The sequence below is a fragment of the Rhinolophus sinicus genome, chromosome 12 (genome assembly GCF_057876585.1).
Source record: "Rhinolophus sinicus isolate RSI-liver-muscle chromosome 12, RSI-T2T, whole genome shotgun sequence".
Lineage (NCBI taxonomy): Eukaryota > Metazoa > Chordata > Mammalia > Chiroptera > Rhinolophidae > Rhinolophus > Rhinolophus sinicus.
The window spans coordinates 12,792,101-12,809,873 of NC_142512.1; the positions used below are offsets into that span (position 1 = coordinate 12,792,101).

The 17,773-nt window shown below is 45.9% G+C and overlaps 1 protein-coding gene across 2 annotated transcripts in view; it reads left to right on the plus strand.

Annotated features, from left to right (window-relative positions):
* Window positions 1-17,470, plus strand: part of STX8 (syntaxin 8) — a 235,765-nt gene extending 218,295 nt beyond the window's left edge. Inside the window, exons 8-9 of one of the 2 annotated variants that reach the window (XM_088801921.1) lie at window positions 13,376-13,414; window positions 17,295-17,470. In XM_088801921.1, the coding sequence (XP_088658047.1) occupies window positions 13,376-13,380 (5 nt within the window). In that variant the 3' untranslated portion in view covers window positions 13,381-13,414; window positions 17,295-17,470. The remainder of the gene's footprint in view (window positions 1-13,375; window positions 13,415-17,294) is intronic. The other variant, XM_019755240.3, reaches the window with a different exon arrangement.
* The last annotated feature ends 303 nt before the right edge of the window (window positions 17,471-17,773 follow it).

The following is a 17,773-nucleotide window of genomic DNA, read 5'->3' on the forward strand; positions in this document are numbered from 1 at the left end:
AGGTTCTTCTTCCTGTCTTGGGCCCTTCCTTAGGTTTCAGTGACGAAGAAGAAGGTCAAAGGTGCTTAGCAGCTAAGGCCATCTGGCTGAAGCTGATGCTAAATAGAAAAGTCTGGCAATCTGGTGGAGATGATTCATGGAGTCGCTCTTTATTCTAAGTGAGAGCAGTCTTCTGGCCCTTGCAGCTGCTGCGGTGATCCTGCAGCCCTGCTCTGCTCTGAACAGAACTCTCTCTGTCAAGAGGAAATGAGGCCGAGGTAATATTGGTGTGGGACTGGGGGTGAATTGTGACAGCAAACGAGTTTGTGTGTCAGACACTTCCCAGGCTGCTCCTCTTCCTCACAAGGCTGTGTGTTTCCAGCAAGAGCAGTTACGGGGTGCCTGTTTTGCCCCCAAGACCGTGTGCTTCCTCCCAGCTGGGAACCCCCACCCATTATTCATGCAGTGCCCAGAGAAAGCCACAGCTCTTCCTATCACGTTAACAGATGATACTATGGTGCAGAGAACTTTTGATTGTAACCTCTAACCCAGTGGTTCTCAAACTTTAATGCCCGAAGAATCAAATGGAGGGCTTGTTAACAAACACCCAGCTTCCTGGGCCCCAGCCCCAGAGCCTCAGACTCAGTAGGTGTGAGGTGGGGCCCTTGAAGTTGCATTTCTTTTCTTTTTTTTTTTTAATTTTATTAAATTTATTGGGGTGACAATTGTTAGTAAAATTACATAGATTTCAGGTGTACAATTCTGTATTACATCATCTATAAATCCCATTGTGTGTTCATCACCCAGAGTCAGTTCTCCTTCCATCACCATATATTCGATCCCCCTTACCCTCATCTCCCACCCCCCACCTCCCACCCCCCTTACCCTCTGGCAACCACCAAACCATTGGAAGTTGCATTTCTAACCGGCTCTCCCGTGATGCTGATGCACCTGAGGTCACACTGTGAGTAGCACTGCCCTAAACATAAACATAGCATTTTTGAGTACTTTTTCGTAATAACCTCAGGGATATCTGTGAAAAGAGAGTGATAAAAAGTTGCAGGGAATGAATGAAACATGAACTGGAGCTGTGGGATGTAATACAAAAAGGGTCCACTTGGCAGAGCATTAATTCGGAATAAATTGTCGGTGTTAAAAAGAAACCCTTGAGTGTCTGGTAAAATCCCACCATTTCACTAAAATGTAACTGTTCATTTATTTGAAAGATACATATAGAATATATTCTCCTAGAATTTTTTTTTAAATTTTTTATTGGGGAATAGTGTGTTTTTCCAGGACCCATCAACTCCAAGTCAAGTTGTTTTCAGTCTAAATTGAAAGGGTGCAGCTCACTGGCCCATGTGGGAATCTAACTGGCAACCTTGTTGTTAAGAGCTCACGCTCTAACCAACTGAGCCATCCAGCCACCCCCTTTCATAGTTCTTTTATAGTATCCTTTTATAGAACCAATGCTCCTTAATAACTTGTTTATTGCTAGTTTATACTCTTTCACTCGTTCACTCATTCATTCATTCACTCTTGAACACATTTATTGAGCACTTACTATGTGCCAAGTACTGTTCTAGCTGACAGACTGTCTCCACATTAAGTACCATCAAGTAAAAATGTCATTTGAAATCCATATTACTGACTCTTAATATCCAAGCAGTATTTGATGATGAAATTATACCAGTCTAAACGATGAGCTGCTGTCCCGTCAACCAAAACACAAATGTATGTTGAGTGTCTATGAAATGACATCTGTGCCAGTCCCCTGTGGATACCCCGCTGGGACACAGATGTGGAAATGCGTGGTCTGTCCTCCCAAAGAATTTACAGACTATCAGGGAAAGGGAACCATGAACCCAGTCAATTGTTAATTTTCCCAAGTAAGAAGTCCACTTCTGTCACGTCTGTGTTCAGTATGCAGAAGCCAAGGTAAAGCTGTCTGCCTTGGGCTTGAGAGCCCTGTGTCCCTGGGGAGGGAGCGTTTCTGAGCGGAGGCTCGAGGTGTAGAAGCTGGCAGTGCTCTGGAGCAGTGTGAACAGTCCTTGCCAAGGAGAAGAGGTGTGAGGGAGCACGGCATGTGAGAGTGCGGGGCCAAGTGGGGGAAACTGGATCATTTCGTTGGGAATGTGTCATAATTCAACCTTTTAATTTTCCTTTGAAATGATTTCTGAAATATCTGACAGACCATGTAAGCCAACAAATATTTCAAAGCCAAATCTGACAGTTTGAATTGTCTGTCCTCCTTGTTTTTTTTCAGAAGAGTGGATAAGAAGTTGATGACATCATTTTAATATTATCCTCAAACACCTTTATTGTTTGCACTAACAACACACATTTGAAAGGCAGATATTGTATGGTTTTGTGCCTGGTCTGTGATAGGCAAATAGCTGGCATTGGCTGGAACAGGCTAATGTGTGATCCATGACCCTCAGTTGTGGTCATCGATGTCCCTTTTGTGACTGTGTGTTTATGGTCTACTTAAGCCCCTTACACATTGACCGCCTTCAGAGGAAGGGAGAGGAGAAGAACGTCTACCTGGGTTGCTTTATCCTTGAAAGTGATGTAAGCCATGTTTCTTCTGACAGCCCTCCAGGCTGGTTCCCTCAGATGCAGCTATTTCCCAGTCTTTCAGCTCAGCTGCATGAATCCTTGGGCCTCAAATCCTTCTATTCATCCTTCTTGCCAATAGAATCCTTCCCCAACAGTTTTTAGGCCGGTCATATTCTGAAATGTATAGCCAGGGACCTTGTCCATTTGTTTGCAGTGGGTTCATTGGTGACGTCGTTGAATCTGGGCACAATGTCAGATGAGTCTGGAGGGCACCCAGTGTCCACTCTAAGTTCTCACTTAGGAACACCCACCATTTGCTGCTACACTGAGAGCTACCTCTACTAAAAGTGGCAGCCTCCCTCTGCCACGGTCAAGTTTCATGGCTACTCCCATAATATGCTGTTCATAGAAGGATGTCTTTTGGGGTGGTGAAAAGCGTTTGAGACTAGGACTGCATGGGGGGGACATCGTTGCAGCATCCCCCGAATGAAGGGAGGGACTCCTTCGCTCTGCAGTGTGACTACGCCCGTAATGACACCATGTACTTGGTGTCGGAGCTCTGCAGCCCGATTGTCCCTGTTGCGCGTGTGTATCTCCTAGATCAAACTGCAAGCCTGGTGCTGCTTTTGGTAGGAGGCCCTTTTTCCATGATCCAGGGTAGAGTGGCTTCCAAGTCTCTCTTTTTATTCTCACTCTACCCATCCTGGTGCCGCCCACGGGGCTCACAACTCCGATGGCTCTCTTCCTGCTACTAATGAAACACTAGCAGTTGACCAGGGCTCCAGGTAGTTTTCACTCCATCCCTGCCACAGAGCATGACACTGCAGCAGTATCACTAAACTCGTGTTCCAAGGCCTAAAGAGGAGACCTTTGGCACACTCTTGAGTACAAGATACACTTCCCTTCTGATAGAACAGATAGGAATTGCATTTTTTTTAAGTGCTCTTAATTTAGCTGTTTTTAATACCTTTAGACATACAGGCTGTTGGGAGAATTTTGCGTTTTCATGATACAGTCTTTGAAGAGTGAGGTAGAGAAGGTTTTCAAGAAAAGCATGGCGGCCATATTGGTTGCACGGAGAGCAGTTGTGCCTACGGGCAGGAGGCTGGCTGGGTTCTCCTCAGAGGTCCCTTTCTCCTGCACTGTTGGTGTTGTGCAGTGGGGAGGACACGGGCGGTGTTGAAGACTTCAGGTGATCACAGAGAGGGGGCAGATCTATCCGTCTTCTATCCAAAGATTGATGATTATGAATGTCACTTTTGTAGCAAGAGCAATTTCTAGTAGGTAATCGTAGCAGAGAACATGGCGTGTGCCAGGTAGTGTACTCGCCACTAAGCATTTTACCTCGTTTCTTCTCCATGACAACTGTGGAAGCTAAGGGTTAGTAGTATTCCCCTGATTTTAGGCTCAGAGGATTGGGTGCCTCACCCAAATGACAGCGCCATGAGTTGAATGCAAACCGTCTGACTTCTCAGCCCGTGGTGCCACCCTAGTTGTTATGCTAGACAGCCTCCCAAAGAGGGAAAGCTTGTATTCGTGCGTACCTGCGGACGTTCTTGTCCTCTGTCATTTTGCCACACAGTTGCGAAGTGACACGCGTGGTGCTGGAAGTTAGTGGGATAGAGAGCTTAATGATCGCTCAATGGTGACCACTTGAAAGCAGGGGTGACCTTTTGAACACAGTAGAGCTAATTTTTCTGCTTCAACGATGAGGCTCGGCTTCACAGCCAAACTGAGTGATCATGACATATGTTCTGGTTATTTGGGAAAAGACTCTGCTCTTAAAGTGAAAGGACCACGTCTGGCTGCTCTCACCAGCCCTTATTTTTCTTTTCTCCCTTAGCTCTTAACAGCCATCTTTCTTCAGCCCTCCCCACTGTGGCTCTTGGTTATATATGGTCCGTGTCACCTTGGAGGCCAAAGGAATGCTGAGATTAGGTGGGGGCAGACGTGGCCTCCGAGATGACGAGCGGCTCTCCACCCAAAGTACCAGAAATGGTGCTAGCAATCCCCACTTTAACTGAAATGCATTTACCAGGATTCTTGCAAACTTTTGGTGACATCTTGCGTCTCCTATTTCATCCTACTTCTACCACCACAACCCAGCTTCCGTTCGATTTCCGCAACCAGCTGGTGGCCAGCCCTTGGTGACTCTCAGCCAAAGTTATTATGAAGTGAAACAGCCCCCAATACAGGCAACAGCCATCAGTTTAAGAGGCACACTTTTCATTGGAGAATAGAACTGTCAAAACAGGAATAGCTGCTGTGAGCCGCTTCTTCACGTCCCTTGTCCTCACAGACCAAGCAGGTACAGAGTTTGCTGGCCAGGGCATCCCTGCCCTGGAAAGTGCTGGAAACCCATTGACAAGTTCTTCCTCTCCAACTCTCCTTTTCTACACTCCATAATAAGTCCCCTTTCTGTTTCCAGTTGTCATTACATCACCCTTCATTCCAACAGACTTTCGTAATGTGTTATTTCTAAGCTTACATGTTATTAACATTCAGGGATGGCAGTTTCCTGATGCCATGTAGGAAGGCACCCTAATCTTACCCGCAATGTGTTTCCAAATCCCACTGTGCGATGCTAGTTTCTGGAAAGTATTAGCATTCCTTCCCCCTTTATGCTCCTAGAACCCGAGGGAAAGGGGAGGCATACCTCTAAGGTACCACCTGCCATTCACAACAGGAAGAGATAACGCTGTATTTTTCCTTTTGGCACTGACAACCTTCTAGCACACTGCACAATTTTCTTATTTTGGTGTTTGTCTTCACCCACTGCACCCCTCAACACACACACACACACACACACACACACACACGTGCGCATACACATGAATAGCAACTCCGTGAGGTTGAGTGGAGGGATTCTTGTCTGGTTTGTGCGGTGCTAAATCGCCAATGTCTAGAACAGTGCCTGGGACCCTGTACCTGTTCAAGCAATATTTGTTACATGAATCAAAAGCCAATAGAGGTGCGCATCCAGGGGTTATCCATATTGTCTTTGCTTTCCTAACCACCTCAGGAGTGAGGACCTTCTGTTTCATTTGTTCAGTAAGCATTTATTGAGCAGCTCAGTGTGTGCTGTACATAAAGGGCCAGGCACCAGTAATGGTGGCAGGTGGGGATCTTATGAAAAGCACTGTGGTGGCAGGAACAAGGTGCGCTCACCTGGGACCTGCTTAACCCAGACACCTGACGGGCCCCTACGTGCTGTGCCCTGAGGGAGGAGGGATCCCCCAGGGGAACGGTCTAAGCACTAGCTCACCCCATCCACGGCGTGCTTGTTAGCTCTGTTACAGAGGGGGACTCTCCTGTCCTGATCCTTGCACCAAATACCTCATACCTCTTGTGCCAGAACTTCAGCACATTTCCTGTTCACTTTGACGCTTCAGGACCTCTACTGCATTAATCAAAGCATATTTGTAAAATAGTAGGATATGTGACCGGGAAAGAGAAGAGTTTGGTATCTGAGAAGGCCTCTTACTGGTTACAGCTATTTCCATTGGGCCTTCGGCCCGTTCACAGTTAGGTACTGGATGCAGCACAAAACGATACTCAGGGGCACAAATCCTTTGAACTGCACTTTCAACACTAAACCAGTAAAACGAAATTGTGCTCATGTTACTGTTATATTTTTCCCAATAATTAGAGGCAAATACTTACTTTTGCTGATGGTGTCTTTACTGAAAGATCTTGGTTACAAGTAAGAGGAAATGACTCTGGCTCATTTAGGTTAAAGAACATGTAATTTATTTGAATGATGTGGGGTTACTTGCAAGAATCTAAGGGGTAATTAGGCCAGCCACGTCTCAGGAAGAGTCGGAACAAAAGCAAGTCCTGGGACCTTCCGGCCCGCGTTTGTGGACCACCCCTCTAGAGTGTCACAGTTACTGTGGCTGAGCCCCAATGCTGTTTAGTTCAAAAGCCAGAGTTCCTGGAGAAGAGAGCCTGGTTGGCCTTGCATGGAATCCACATTGGACTCCTCAGCTATGTATATGGAGGCAGGGTCAAGTTGAACAGCCATGGCTACTGCTCTCCCCCTCCCCCCGCCCCAATAATACGGTTTTTGTTTTATTTTGTTTTGTTTTTTGAGGTTTGGAACTCAGAGACTCATTTCAGATCTATTAGGTTGGTGCAAAAGTAATTACGGTTTAAAAGGTTTAAAAGGTTAAAAATAATTACAAAAACCGCAATTAGTTTTGCACCAACCTAATACTTTGCATCTTGGTCAAATGATTTGCTTTATAAAAAAAAAAAATCAGAGGGATAAGCATTTGCTCTATTGACAAAGCGTTCTCCTGATGGCTGTACCTCTGTGCCCTGCCTTTCTGTACCTGAGTTAGAGGTTGGGCAACAGCGCCCTCCTGCCGCCTTGCCCAGCATCCCTAATTGATGCCAGGTGATGTTTCCCAGCCCGGACAGCACAAATGAAGGGGTTTGTAATGGTGAATCCATAGCCTGACTGGAGCCATCCAGAAATCCTTTGACACTTAGTCAAGAGGGAATTGTCAAAACAAGATATCCATAACAGAGTTCCTGACCGTCTTTTCAAAGACACTTGAATTTCTGCCAGACTCCAGACAGATTCACATTCCCAGGGGTAACACGCAGCACAACGAAGGGATATTTCATAGCAAATATTGATGTGCCAGAGAATTGGCATTAAATTATTGGCTTGACAACTCATCATAAGCTGCTTTTGATTGCTGATATGAAGGATTAACTATTTACAATTGAATTCTGCTGTTGAATTGTGGTGATTGCTGGGCTGAACTTATTTCAGGGAAGGGAAATGAATAACACTTTAAGAACACGGACGGGGCCTAGAAACTAGTCAGCACTTTCTGTGCAGGAAGCGGCAGTAATGGCTGAGTTTTTACATGCCCACCTCTAAGGAAGATATCATCTGCAGAACTTTTTTGTTATGTTTTGGAGAGGCAGGAGGGGTTGATTTTCTGCCTCTCTCTTGAGACTGGGAGGCCCATAAAGAGCCAGGGTGTATCCTTGCACCTTTGGCCCTGACCCACAGTAGGCACTCTGTAAACACGCGTTGAGTTCAGTTCCGGTGTGGGTACATCTAACTCTCTCAGGCCGGTCTTACCCAGCACAGTGCCTTGGTCAGCTGCCCAGTGGGATAGCTTGACCTCTTCATTACAACCTGAGTTGCCCTGGGCTAGTAAGATGAGCTCTCACATCAGAGGGGGGTCTCCACTGACTGAGTATTGGCCTTGCTGCCCTGTGGCTGTGACAGAGACACCTGACGTCTGGATCCCGGGAACCTGCCTTTCGCTAGGCCTCCGTCCAGCTCCTCTACCTCATCTCTTGCAGTCTTAATTCCTTTTAATTTCCTGTTTCTAGGCAAGTCCTTTTTTTCCTCATCCCAACCCCCACTCCTCTCAGGTCACCTTTCCTGCTTCCTGCTGGGAATTCTCTCCCTCTCTCTGGCCCCCAGATGTCTCTCTCTACACCACTCTCTTCTCCCACAGTTGGCTACCTTCTCTTTAGAGTTGATACTTTGCAAGGTTTTCTATTTACGCAGAGCATTACCTCTTTTCTGCATTGAATTGGATTATCAGCCCAGGGACGGGGGAGATGAATTTTCCCCAGGTTGGGCCTGGGCCTTCAGAGGACAGGGCCGGGCTGCCAGTGTAAGAAAGGTGCCGCTCTCCTCCCCGTGTCATCTCAGCACAAATCCAGCCCAGAAACACTTAGGGTACCTGGCTTGCCACTCCAAGGAGTCACTTTAGAGAAGACCGTGGTTCTTCAGTAAGCGTGCACTTTTCAGAACAGGGCCGGTGTTTAGTCAGCAGCCATATGCCTTATGGTGAGAGTAATGTAATATAGTATAGAATGTAAGCACAGTAAAATGTTCCGATCACACGTATCTCACGGCATAACAGTAGCTCTTATGCTTTTCTCTTCTGTTCTTGTTTCACTGCTATTATTATTGTCATTGTCATTGTCACTGAAGTGCCCAGCTCCCCAGCCCGAGTCCCTCTCTGCCCACCCTCCCACGTAGCTGAGCTGACCGTGCTGCTGGGCACGACCTCAGAGCACCCGCCGGCTTCCTGCAGACCTTCCAGGTTCCCCTTGGGTTCACGTTAACCCTCTTCTCTCGCCTACGACCCCGTCCTCAACCTGTGCCCTTGCCCTGACCTTCCCTTCCTCAAAGGCCTTTCACATTTCGGTTTTTCACAGCTTCCCTCACCTGGTGTCCACTTGGCTGTGCTCTGCTTGCCTTTTGACTTCAGCCAGCATCTCGCCTCGTACAGCTGCCCTTCCTGTGGCTAATAACTGAAACGGATGCTGCCAGATATTCCACTGTGAACTTCCAACCTTTGCTGGACGCCCGTCATCCCCGCTGGGCCTCGGCGAGAATTGGGCTCTGTGTTTCTAAACCAAATGCCACCCAGGTGTTCCTCTGTTTTTGCTCCTCTTCCTTCTCTTTTGGAATGGATGACATTTTATTTCTGTTGTGAAAGTGAGAGACCAGCTCTCTCAGGGGCCGTTGATGGAGCATCTGCCATGCACAGGCGCCCTTCCTGGGCAACACAAGCACTGGTCGTCACTGTCATCATCGCTACTATTTATGGAGTGCCACTTATGTTCTAGAAGTTTCATGTGCTTCATCTTAACTGAACCCTCACCACGAGCCTATGAAGTCAGTATTTTTAGGCTTGTTTTCCAGGTGGTGGAACCGAATTCAGTGTCAAGGAACCTCCCCAGCGTCTCAAAGCTGGAAAGCAGCAGGTTTAACATCAGGTCTCCCTGAGTCCCCAAATTAATGCCCCTTCCACCGTATCATATTGTATGATCCCTGTCCTTTGCGATCCTGTGACCTAGGGAAAGAAATCTTAATAAATAATGTAAGGATTTAAAGAGAGAGGACAGTCGTTTAAGAGTGGTAACCTAGCTGTAAAAGCTTCTCTGACTCCAGGGGCGCCGTGCTTCAGTGAAGGCCGAGCAGTCTTCCTGGGGGAAGTGGGATCTGAGCTGAATGTTCAGTGCCTTGGCTCGGGGGAAAAGTGAGACAGGGATGAGGGTGTACACACAGGAGGTGAGAGGACGTGCGCTCGGCTGAGGACATGCGGGGAGCCCAGTGTAGCTGCAGAGAAAGGTTTACCCACGAACAGAGAAAGGAAAGCCTGGAGGGGTGGACTGAATGCCAGGTCAAAACAAAACCAAACTCGGCAAAGCAGAGAAGACCTGTGCACAGTGTTGTACTGAAAGCACTGCTGGGGGAATTAAAACATGGAACTGCGGTGTGAAGTAGATTCAACAGGGACACTAGTTGCATGTCACCCCACCACCCGCATCTGGGCAAACCCAAGCCCCCACAGAGCTTTCCCCAGCCCAGCTGAGCTTCTAGGTGGTTGGAAGGAGGTGGTTAGTGCCCACGCCTTGCGGCCAACCAGCAAAGCAAACACAGCTCCAGAGTGAGCCGGTCTTGGCCGAGGGGTGATCTCAAGGGTAACTGCAATTCTCCAGCCATTCAATCTGAAAATCAAAATGTAAATATGTTCACCTTCTCTGCACAGCGTCTACTCTTTTCTTGGCTTATTTGCCCAGTAATGGGATTAAAGGGAACATTTACATGAACTTTTGAAAAAACAAATCCTCCAGTTTTGTCTTCTCCCTGCTCATTCCCCACCTCCACTCAGGAGTCTGCTGCAAAAAAATCTGTTTGATCAGTGAGAACCAACTGGTTAATACATAAGCAAATGTCACCTATTGAGGGGCGGGCACAACTGGAAGGAAAAACAACTATAGGAGCTTTTCATAAATGTCCTCTGCGGATCTTTAGAGGTTATTGGCTATGTGAGAGTTGTTTGTTGCCTCTGACTCTTGCAGTGTGAAGAACCAGCCAGACAGTAAGAGAATATATATTGTGGTTCACAAGAGCCAACATCAGGTATGGCTTTCCTTGTGATAAACAAAACCAGGTAAAAAGACTTCCAGATAAAATTGCCCTTCATATTCCCCGACTTCCCTCCATACCCCCTCCTCTCCCACCATCCTTAGCTCCCACATTTCTGTACAGCTCAAGGGGAGAAGTGGCCAACACAGAGGTCTGGTCTCACTCTCTCAAGAAAGCCAGGGTCCGTGCTTTCCTCCTGCTTCACTTCTTGCTCCTGTTTCTCCTCAGGAGTGAGGACCAGAGTGGTTGCCTATTCTCAGCTGTGGCAGAGGTGTTGGCAGCACAGCCTCCATAATTTGCAGGTTTCCAGTGTTTCACTGGAAAAAAAATACGGACCATTAATCCAGATGAACAATCTTCAGAAAACACAACACTATTCCTGAGAGACTGTGTTTCATATCCTTTCCCAGTTTGAAAAGGAGTTTGTTTTCTTACATCTTTTTTTAATTGCTATGAGCTGGACTTATAAATATTGTTTAAGTGGCTGAGTAATACTCATCTGGTAAACTGACCAAAGGAAATGGACATTTTTTTCCACTCCTGTAACTCTGGCATCCGATGTCTGCCCCTGTAAGGGGCACTTGGGTATTGGCAAGGAAAATCTGCCCTGCCAGGTGCCAGCATTACCAGTGCACAGAGCTGAGTGAAGCGCAGAGAAAACGATCCCATTGTCAGGAGCCTCGCCAGGTGTTTTTGTGCTAGGGTTGGGGGCAAAGAGCATTCATTGTTTGAGAAGTTGGCAGGTTCCCAGAAGTTCAACTGTCTTTCCTCGTTCAGAAATGTCAAACATTTCCTTAGCAGGGGATGGATGACTAGACCCCCTGAGGTTTAAGCTGTGCGCTGAGGCAGAAGAAAGAAGTTCTCTCTCTCACACGTGACTGAATGCTAGTCAAGTCCTTCTCATGGCCATCCAGCAGGATGGGCTCCTGCATCTGCTAGCTGGACCCGCTCTGCTATATCTGAGGTGTCTGTGCTTATGTGTGATGGTGGTGGGGTGTTTTTTTTAAGGATGCCTTATCTTTTAATGAGACTTACTGAAGTATTTGTAGGTGAAATATATCTGGGATTTGCTTCAAAATAATACACTGGGGTCAGGGAGCAGGTGAGGGTGTAGATAAAACCTGACTGGCCATGAATTGATCTGAGTGATGACTTCATCACAGTTCATTATACTCTTCTGTTTACTTTTGTATTTGTTCACATTTATCCACCATAAAAATGTATAGGAAGGAAGGAAGGGAGGGAGGAAAGGAGGGGGAAAAAAAGAGAAAAGAAACTCTTTATCCCAGTGTTGCAGCCCGAAGAAGTCTGGGCCTCTCTCCCTGATAAACCCCACACTGTTGGGAATCAGGACCCCGGGACAGGATCTCGCTGGTGCGGAGAAAGGCTAAGAGCATGGCCAAAGGTTCAGTCCTACCTGGGTTCCAATTCTAGCTCTTCCTCTGCCAGCTGTAGGGCCTTAGGTAAGAGAGACTGAGCCTCCCCAAACCTCAGCTCCCTCACGTATAAAACAGAGACGAGAGTCATCTATTGCTGAGAATTCAGCGAGGCGATTCGCCCATGTCAGTCACTGCAGAACTGGGCATGTGTGAATATTCCATGTACACTCAGCTTAGCTCGCCCGACTTTCAGAAGATCCTTGGTTACTCTTTCTGAAACATCCATCAGAGGAGAGAGCCTCCATTCAAGAAAGGTGCAGAGCTGTAATCACATTCCAGGAAAGCCACACTTCTTAAAGAGAAAGGATTGCAGTGATAAGGTGTGTAAACACCTATTCTTTGTCCAAAAGAATCCAAAAAGCTACAGTTGGCTTTTGCTTATCACTGTCACTTGCCATCTTAAAAATGACTTCCTCAGTTGACCCTCAGTGCACACCAGTTTACTTAAACCTGTTGAAAATTTCCTACCCCAAAGGACCCCTGTTTGTTCTGAAAGGGTTTCAAATGTAAGTCTTATTTACCGTTGCTCTCAAAGTCCCCCTTTTCATCTTGGGGCAAGAACCCAGTTTATCACATATTATCAAGTGACACTATCTCTGGCGTCAATAGCTGAAGTGCATTTTCATTTTTCACAGGTATTGTGTACCCTGTCACACCTTGACGTGCCACAATTTGTGTAATTCACAGTTTCTGTAATAGAATAGCTAGTAGCTTAAAGAGGAATCACTGTATTACTAGTAGTTCCAATAGACCCACCCACTCTTCTGCTAACTACTATTAAAGGGCTCGGAAACCCAGACCTTGTTTCTCTGTCTTCCCGGTATTTCTGCAGTGCTTGTAAATTGGTATTGACCACTTTTTGAAGTCTCTTTTCTTGGTCTCCTTGACGTATTTTCTCAACTTCTCTTTTGCTGTTGACTATTCCTCCTGTGTCTTTCTTAATGGCTCTCCTGGTCCCTTCCTGATATTCAAAGTATTACTCAGTTATATAAAAAAGAATGTGCTGTGCCTCTTTTGTGAGCCAGGCTCTGTTGCTGGTGGTGGACTGGACAGTCCTTGCCGCAGATGCTCACAGGACACTGGTGGAGACAGATAGTAACTGTGGACCTAAATCATGATTTCAGAAGGGTCATTGCAGAGATAAAGCGGGACAACAAGAGCACGGTCAGTTGGAGGTTTAGAAGGAGATCCTTGAGGAAGTGACGCTGATGCTGAGTGTTAGAGGATGAGTAGGGATTAAGTAGGCCAAGAAGGGGCAGTGCCCTCCAGGCAGAAAGGATGGTGAGAATAAGGCCTGGAGGCGAGGCGGGAAGGAGCATGGCATGCTGGGAACCCACGGCCAAGACGGCTGGAGCAGAGGTACAAAGTGTGGCTTCAGGGGAAGCAGGGCCTCCTAGACCACCATGAAGAGTTTGGATTTCAGTTTAAGCATTTGGAGAGTTTTCAGCCAGAAAGTAACCTGATCCGATTTCCATTCCAGCCTAATTGTGGAAAATGGATTGGGTGGAAGGAGCACCAGGTAAGTTCAGTGCAGTGGCCCAAGTAGGAGATGGTGGTAGTTAATAATGCCTGGAGGCCTCTTCCCTTGGACTGCAAGCTTTGTGTGTATGAACTAAAATTGGATGTATGGTTTCTTCTTCCCAGCCCATTATTTTTCTTGATTTCTTTGTTCTCATCACTTGTTCCGCTGTTCTCATAATCACCCTGATTCGAAAATTCAAGGTCACTTGTATCGGCCTCGGCCCTGGGCCATTGCAGCCTCAGTGCAGAACCCTTGCTGCACACGGCACTTCTCAGCCTCAAGGGTTCTCCCAGCTCTGATTCTGCCTGAGCATCAGTGACAGTACTTCTTCCTGAAACACCACTCTTCTCTCTCTTCTTTCCTCAAAAACTCAGCCCCCACCCTTTGTCTTAGGGTAAGCCTGGGCTCGGGAGGGCCAGCAGTTGCCCTTGTACCTCAACCTCAGTCTGTCTGCTTCCCCCATTTCCATTATTTTTTTCTTCATATTGCGCAATATAAACCTTTCACCTCAGTCAAGAAGTATTGGGATTCCTACGCAGGTGGAGCTTTTAAGGGTCAACCTAAAGATGTTTCTGGAGGCAGAAATGAATGAAAAGGAGATTTGTTCTTCTGGTTCTGGCAAGAAGGTGGACTGGGGTAATATTCACATACACACACACACACACACCTTACTACACCCATCTTGAAATTCTAGATAAAATATTACAACACCCCCTAAAATGTTAATGCATAGTTGAATTTACAAGGAAGAAAGGCAACTTCCCAATGAAATAAATGAAGAGAGAACTGGAAACCAGAACCTAAATGAATGAACTGGTGCTACAGCTGCGTCATTATCAGCTCTGGTGATATAGAGCAGGGCCAGCACGATTCCGTGAAAGCCAGATAGTATTATAAATAGGTCAGGCTTTGCAACCGCAGACAGTGTGACATCGTCATCTTTTCCTCTTTTGACAGCCCTTTAAATATATATAAACCATTCTTAGCTTATAGGTTGTACAAAAACAGACCACAAGCCAGATTTGGCCAATGGGCCACAGTTTGGTGACTCGTGATGTAGAGGCTTGGGTTTCTGTCCACATGAAGACAGGAGAAAAAAATCTCAGGTCCCCAAAAGGGAGTCCTCTCAAAAGACCGGATCACAGGGAGGTGACAGGGAAGCTTGCCATATGTTTTTAAGTCATTCCTCAGTATTTAAAACTGTGGACATGCTGTGTTTACATGGTTGGATTTTAAATTTACACTATACCTAAACTATATTGAACCCTGAGGAACATATGAATAGAATTCAGGGAGTCTGTGAACTTGAAGGAGAAAGCCAATTCATTGCATTCTTATTTTCACTAACCTCTAATTGAGATTTAGCATTTTCTTCAATTAAGAATGTAGTCAACAGACCACAGTAGTAGTAATAGTACTTCTGACTTTGTCACCAATAAACATCACAGATATTTTCACATCAAAATATAGTACATGTATTATTATCTCAGAATTAAAAATATATAAATGTGTATGTATGCATATATATATATATATATATATATATATATATATATATATATATCAGTATAATTGGAAATTTTAAAACACACTTCTAAATAATTATTGAGCCAAAGAAGAAATTGTTGAAATTTAAAAGTTTTTAGACTATAGAAACTAACAACAGTTATTTCATATCAAAATGTGTAGGTTTAGACGGGTAATATTTAGAAAAAAGATGGAAAACAAGTGAGTTCAATTCAAGAAGTTAGATAAAGAACAAAGTAAATCCAAAGAAGGTCTGTGAATAAGATGAATAAAAAACAAGTGCAGAAGGAAATTAATAAAACGAAAAATAAATAAAAGATGACCAGCAGTCAAAGCTTCTTGGAAAAGATTAATAAAAAGGCACACTTAATGGCAGGGCTAGTCAAGGAAAAAGAATGCACAAGTAAGTGGTGTTCGAAATGAAAAGAAGGACGTAGGTACAGCATACTCGTAGTGTTTAAATTATAAGAGAATATCATAAACAGTTTGATGCCAATACTTCTGAATACTCAGAAAAAATGGGCAATCTCCCAGAAAAATATAATTTAACAAAAGTGACTCAAGAAGAAGGGAAAACAGAATTCCCAATGTGGGACGCCATCCAAGTGCAGTGTGAGTGTTGAAAAGACGTTGAGCAGCCTTCATTCATTTACTCAACAAATATATACTGAGTCCCCACACCAGGCACTGTCATAGAGGTGGGGCTACAGCAGTAAATGAAATAGTCAGAACTCTATATTCTGTCAGCTCTGTCCAAAAGAACTTTCTGTGATGATGGAAATCTTCTTTATTGTCTCTGTCCAATATGGTAGCCATTGGCCACAAGTGGCCCTTAACTACTTGACATATGGTTAGTGCAACTGAGACACCGAATTTTTAACTTTATTTCTTTTTAATTAATTGAAATTTAAATAGCCAGATGTGGCCAGTAGTTATCTAACAACTAATAAGATCAGTAATGTGTTAATGGCTTCCCAGAAGAGAATAAGACCCCTGACCTTTCCAGAAACAGCTCCTCAGTCTGAGGTGGGCAGCCTGGTGGCCAAACCACCACACGATCCTGGGGTTTGACTCACCTGTTACTTTACAGAGCATTTTCAGGTACTTTATCTCATCTACTCCTCACTTCCCTCCTGAGGCCTCAGTAGCTCAGGGATCCTTCAGTAAGCAAACGTTTATTGAGTGCTGACAGCAAGACTGGGGGACCTGGGTGGGGCCTCCCCATGTAGCACTCGGGCGAGGAGGGGTGTGCACGCTCAGCCCCCTTCTGTGTGCAGCCTGGCCCTGTTTTCTGTTTGCATTGATGAGCTATCAATAAAGCAAAGGGCTGTAGAGTTTACAAAGAAGTTCATTCTAGAACCCATTTTCTCCGCTATCCATAGGCTTTGCCTTTTCTTCTTGAGACAAAATACTTATGTCATCCATCTGCAAAAATATCTAATGGAGGGACTTTTTCATCATATATAAATTTTTCATATTTAGTATTTTTTGGTTTTATTTCCTAAGTTTTTGGGCTGGTGAAGACCAAGGAGAGCCTCAGCCGCCACCCCCCCACCCCCCACCAGTCTGCTCCCCATGCCCAGCTCTGCCTGCCAGCCCCCACCCACCTCCCTCACTCATGCACCTGGACTTAGGATTGCCCGTTTCTGCAACGCTGATGAAGCAGAGCCAAGAGGACACAGCCCCTTCACTCAGTAAGCTCGCCATTGCCCACACTCATTCCGTATGTAACGAGTGCTGACCTCGGCTGGGCATCTGAAGCCAGCATGGCCCTGGCATATACCAGAGACAGGGCGTGGCTACTACCATGTTTCCCAAAAAATAAGACCTAGCCGGACAATCAGCTATAATGCATCTTTTGGAGCAAAAATTAATATAATTTTGCTGGCACAGCTCTGGAGACGGTGGGGTGAAAAGTCTCCAGTGCCCCCGGAGCCTCTCCTTTCTGTACCCACCAGCCTGCAAAGCCAGAGTTGAGCAGTGACAGTTCCTTGGGGCTGCTGACGGCCCCCCACACACACTGGGGCACAGACTGAAGTCTCCGAGGGAGGATGAACTGGAGAACTGCATCCCCTCTCTCTGAAGATTTTTTTTTTCTTAACTTTTATTTATTTAAGTGTGTTTTTCCAGGACCTATCAGCTCCAAGTCAAGTAGTTGTTTCAATCTAGTTGTGGAGGGCGCAGCTCACAGTGGCCCATGTGGGGGTCGAATCGGCAACCTTGTTGTTAAGAGCAAGGCGCTCTAACCAGCTGAACCATGGGGGGGGGGGGGGAAGAGTCTTAATGGGATGTGTGGTGCTCTTCTAGTGTGAATTATTCACACGGGTCTTTTTATGCTTTTGTTTTTCAGGGATGATAATGGTGATTTTATTGCTGCTTGTGGCTATTGTGGTCGTTGCAGTCTGGCCTACCAAGTAGTAGCAATAAAGGGACCACCAGCTGTGACACCTGCCAATGATGGAGAAAAGTTCAGTGCTCTTTTGATACACGAAAGCTGCTCTCAATAAATTCCCCCAAAGCTCTGCACTCTTGATTTGCGTTGCTTCAGTAAAAGCAAATTGTGTGGCAGCTCTGGAGAGCTGCCTGGAGGATCAGGCCCAGTGTGGCCCTCCTGGTTCCTACCTTGGTCCTTTTGGGGCTAGCCCAAGGTTCCTTAAGTGGTCCCTGCCCCAGGGCTGCCAGTGAATTTCAACTACTCAGCAGTGTGCTGAGCACCCTGGGGGATGATAGCGAATTAACAGGCAGTTTGTTACTTTGAATGCCTGGTCTGCTCTGGCAAGTCACATGTCCATGTAGGAAATAAGGGGACACCCAAGGCTGTGGTGTCCA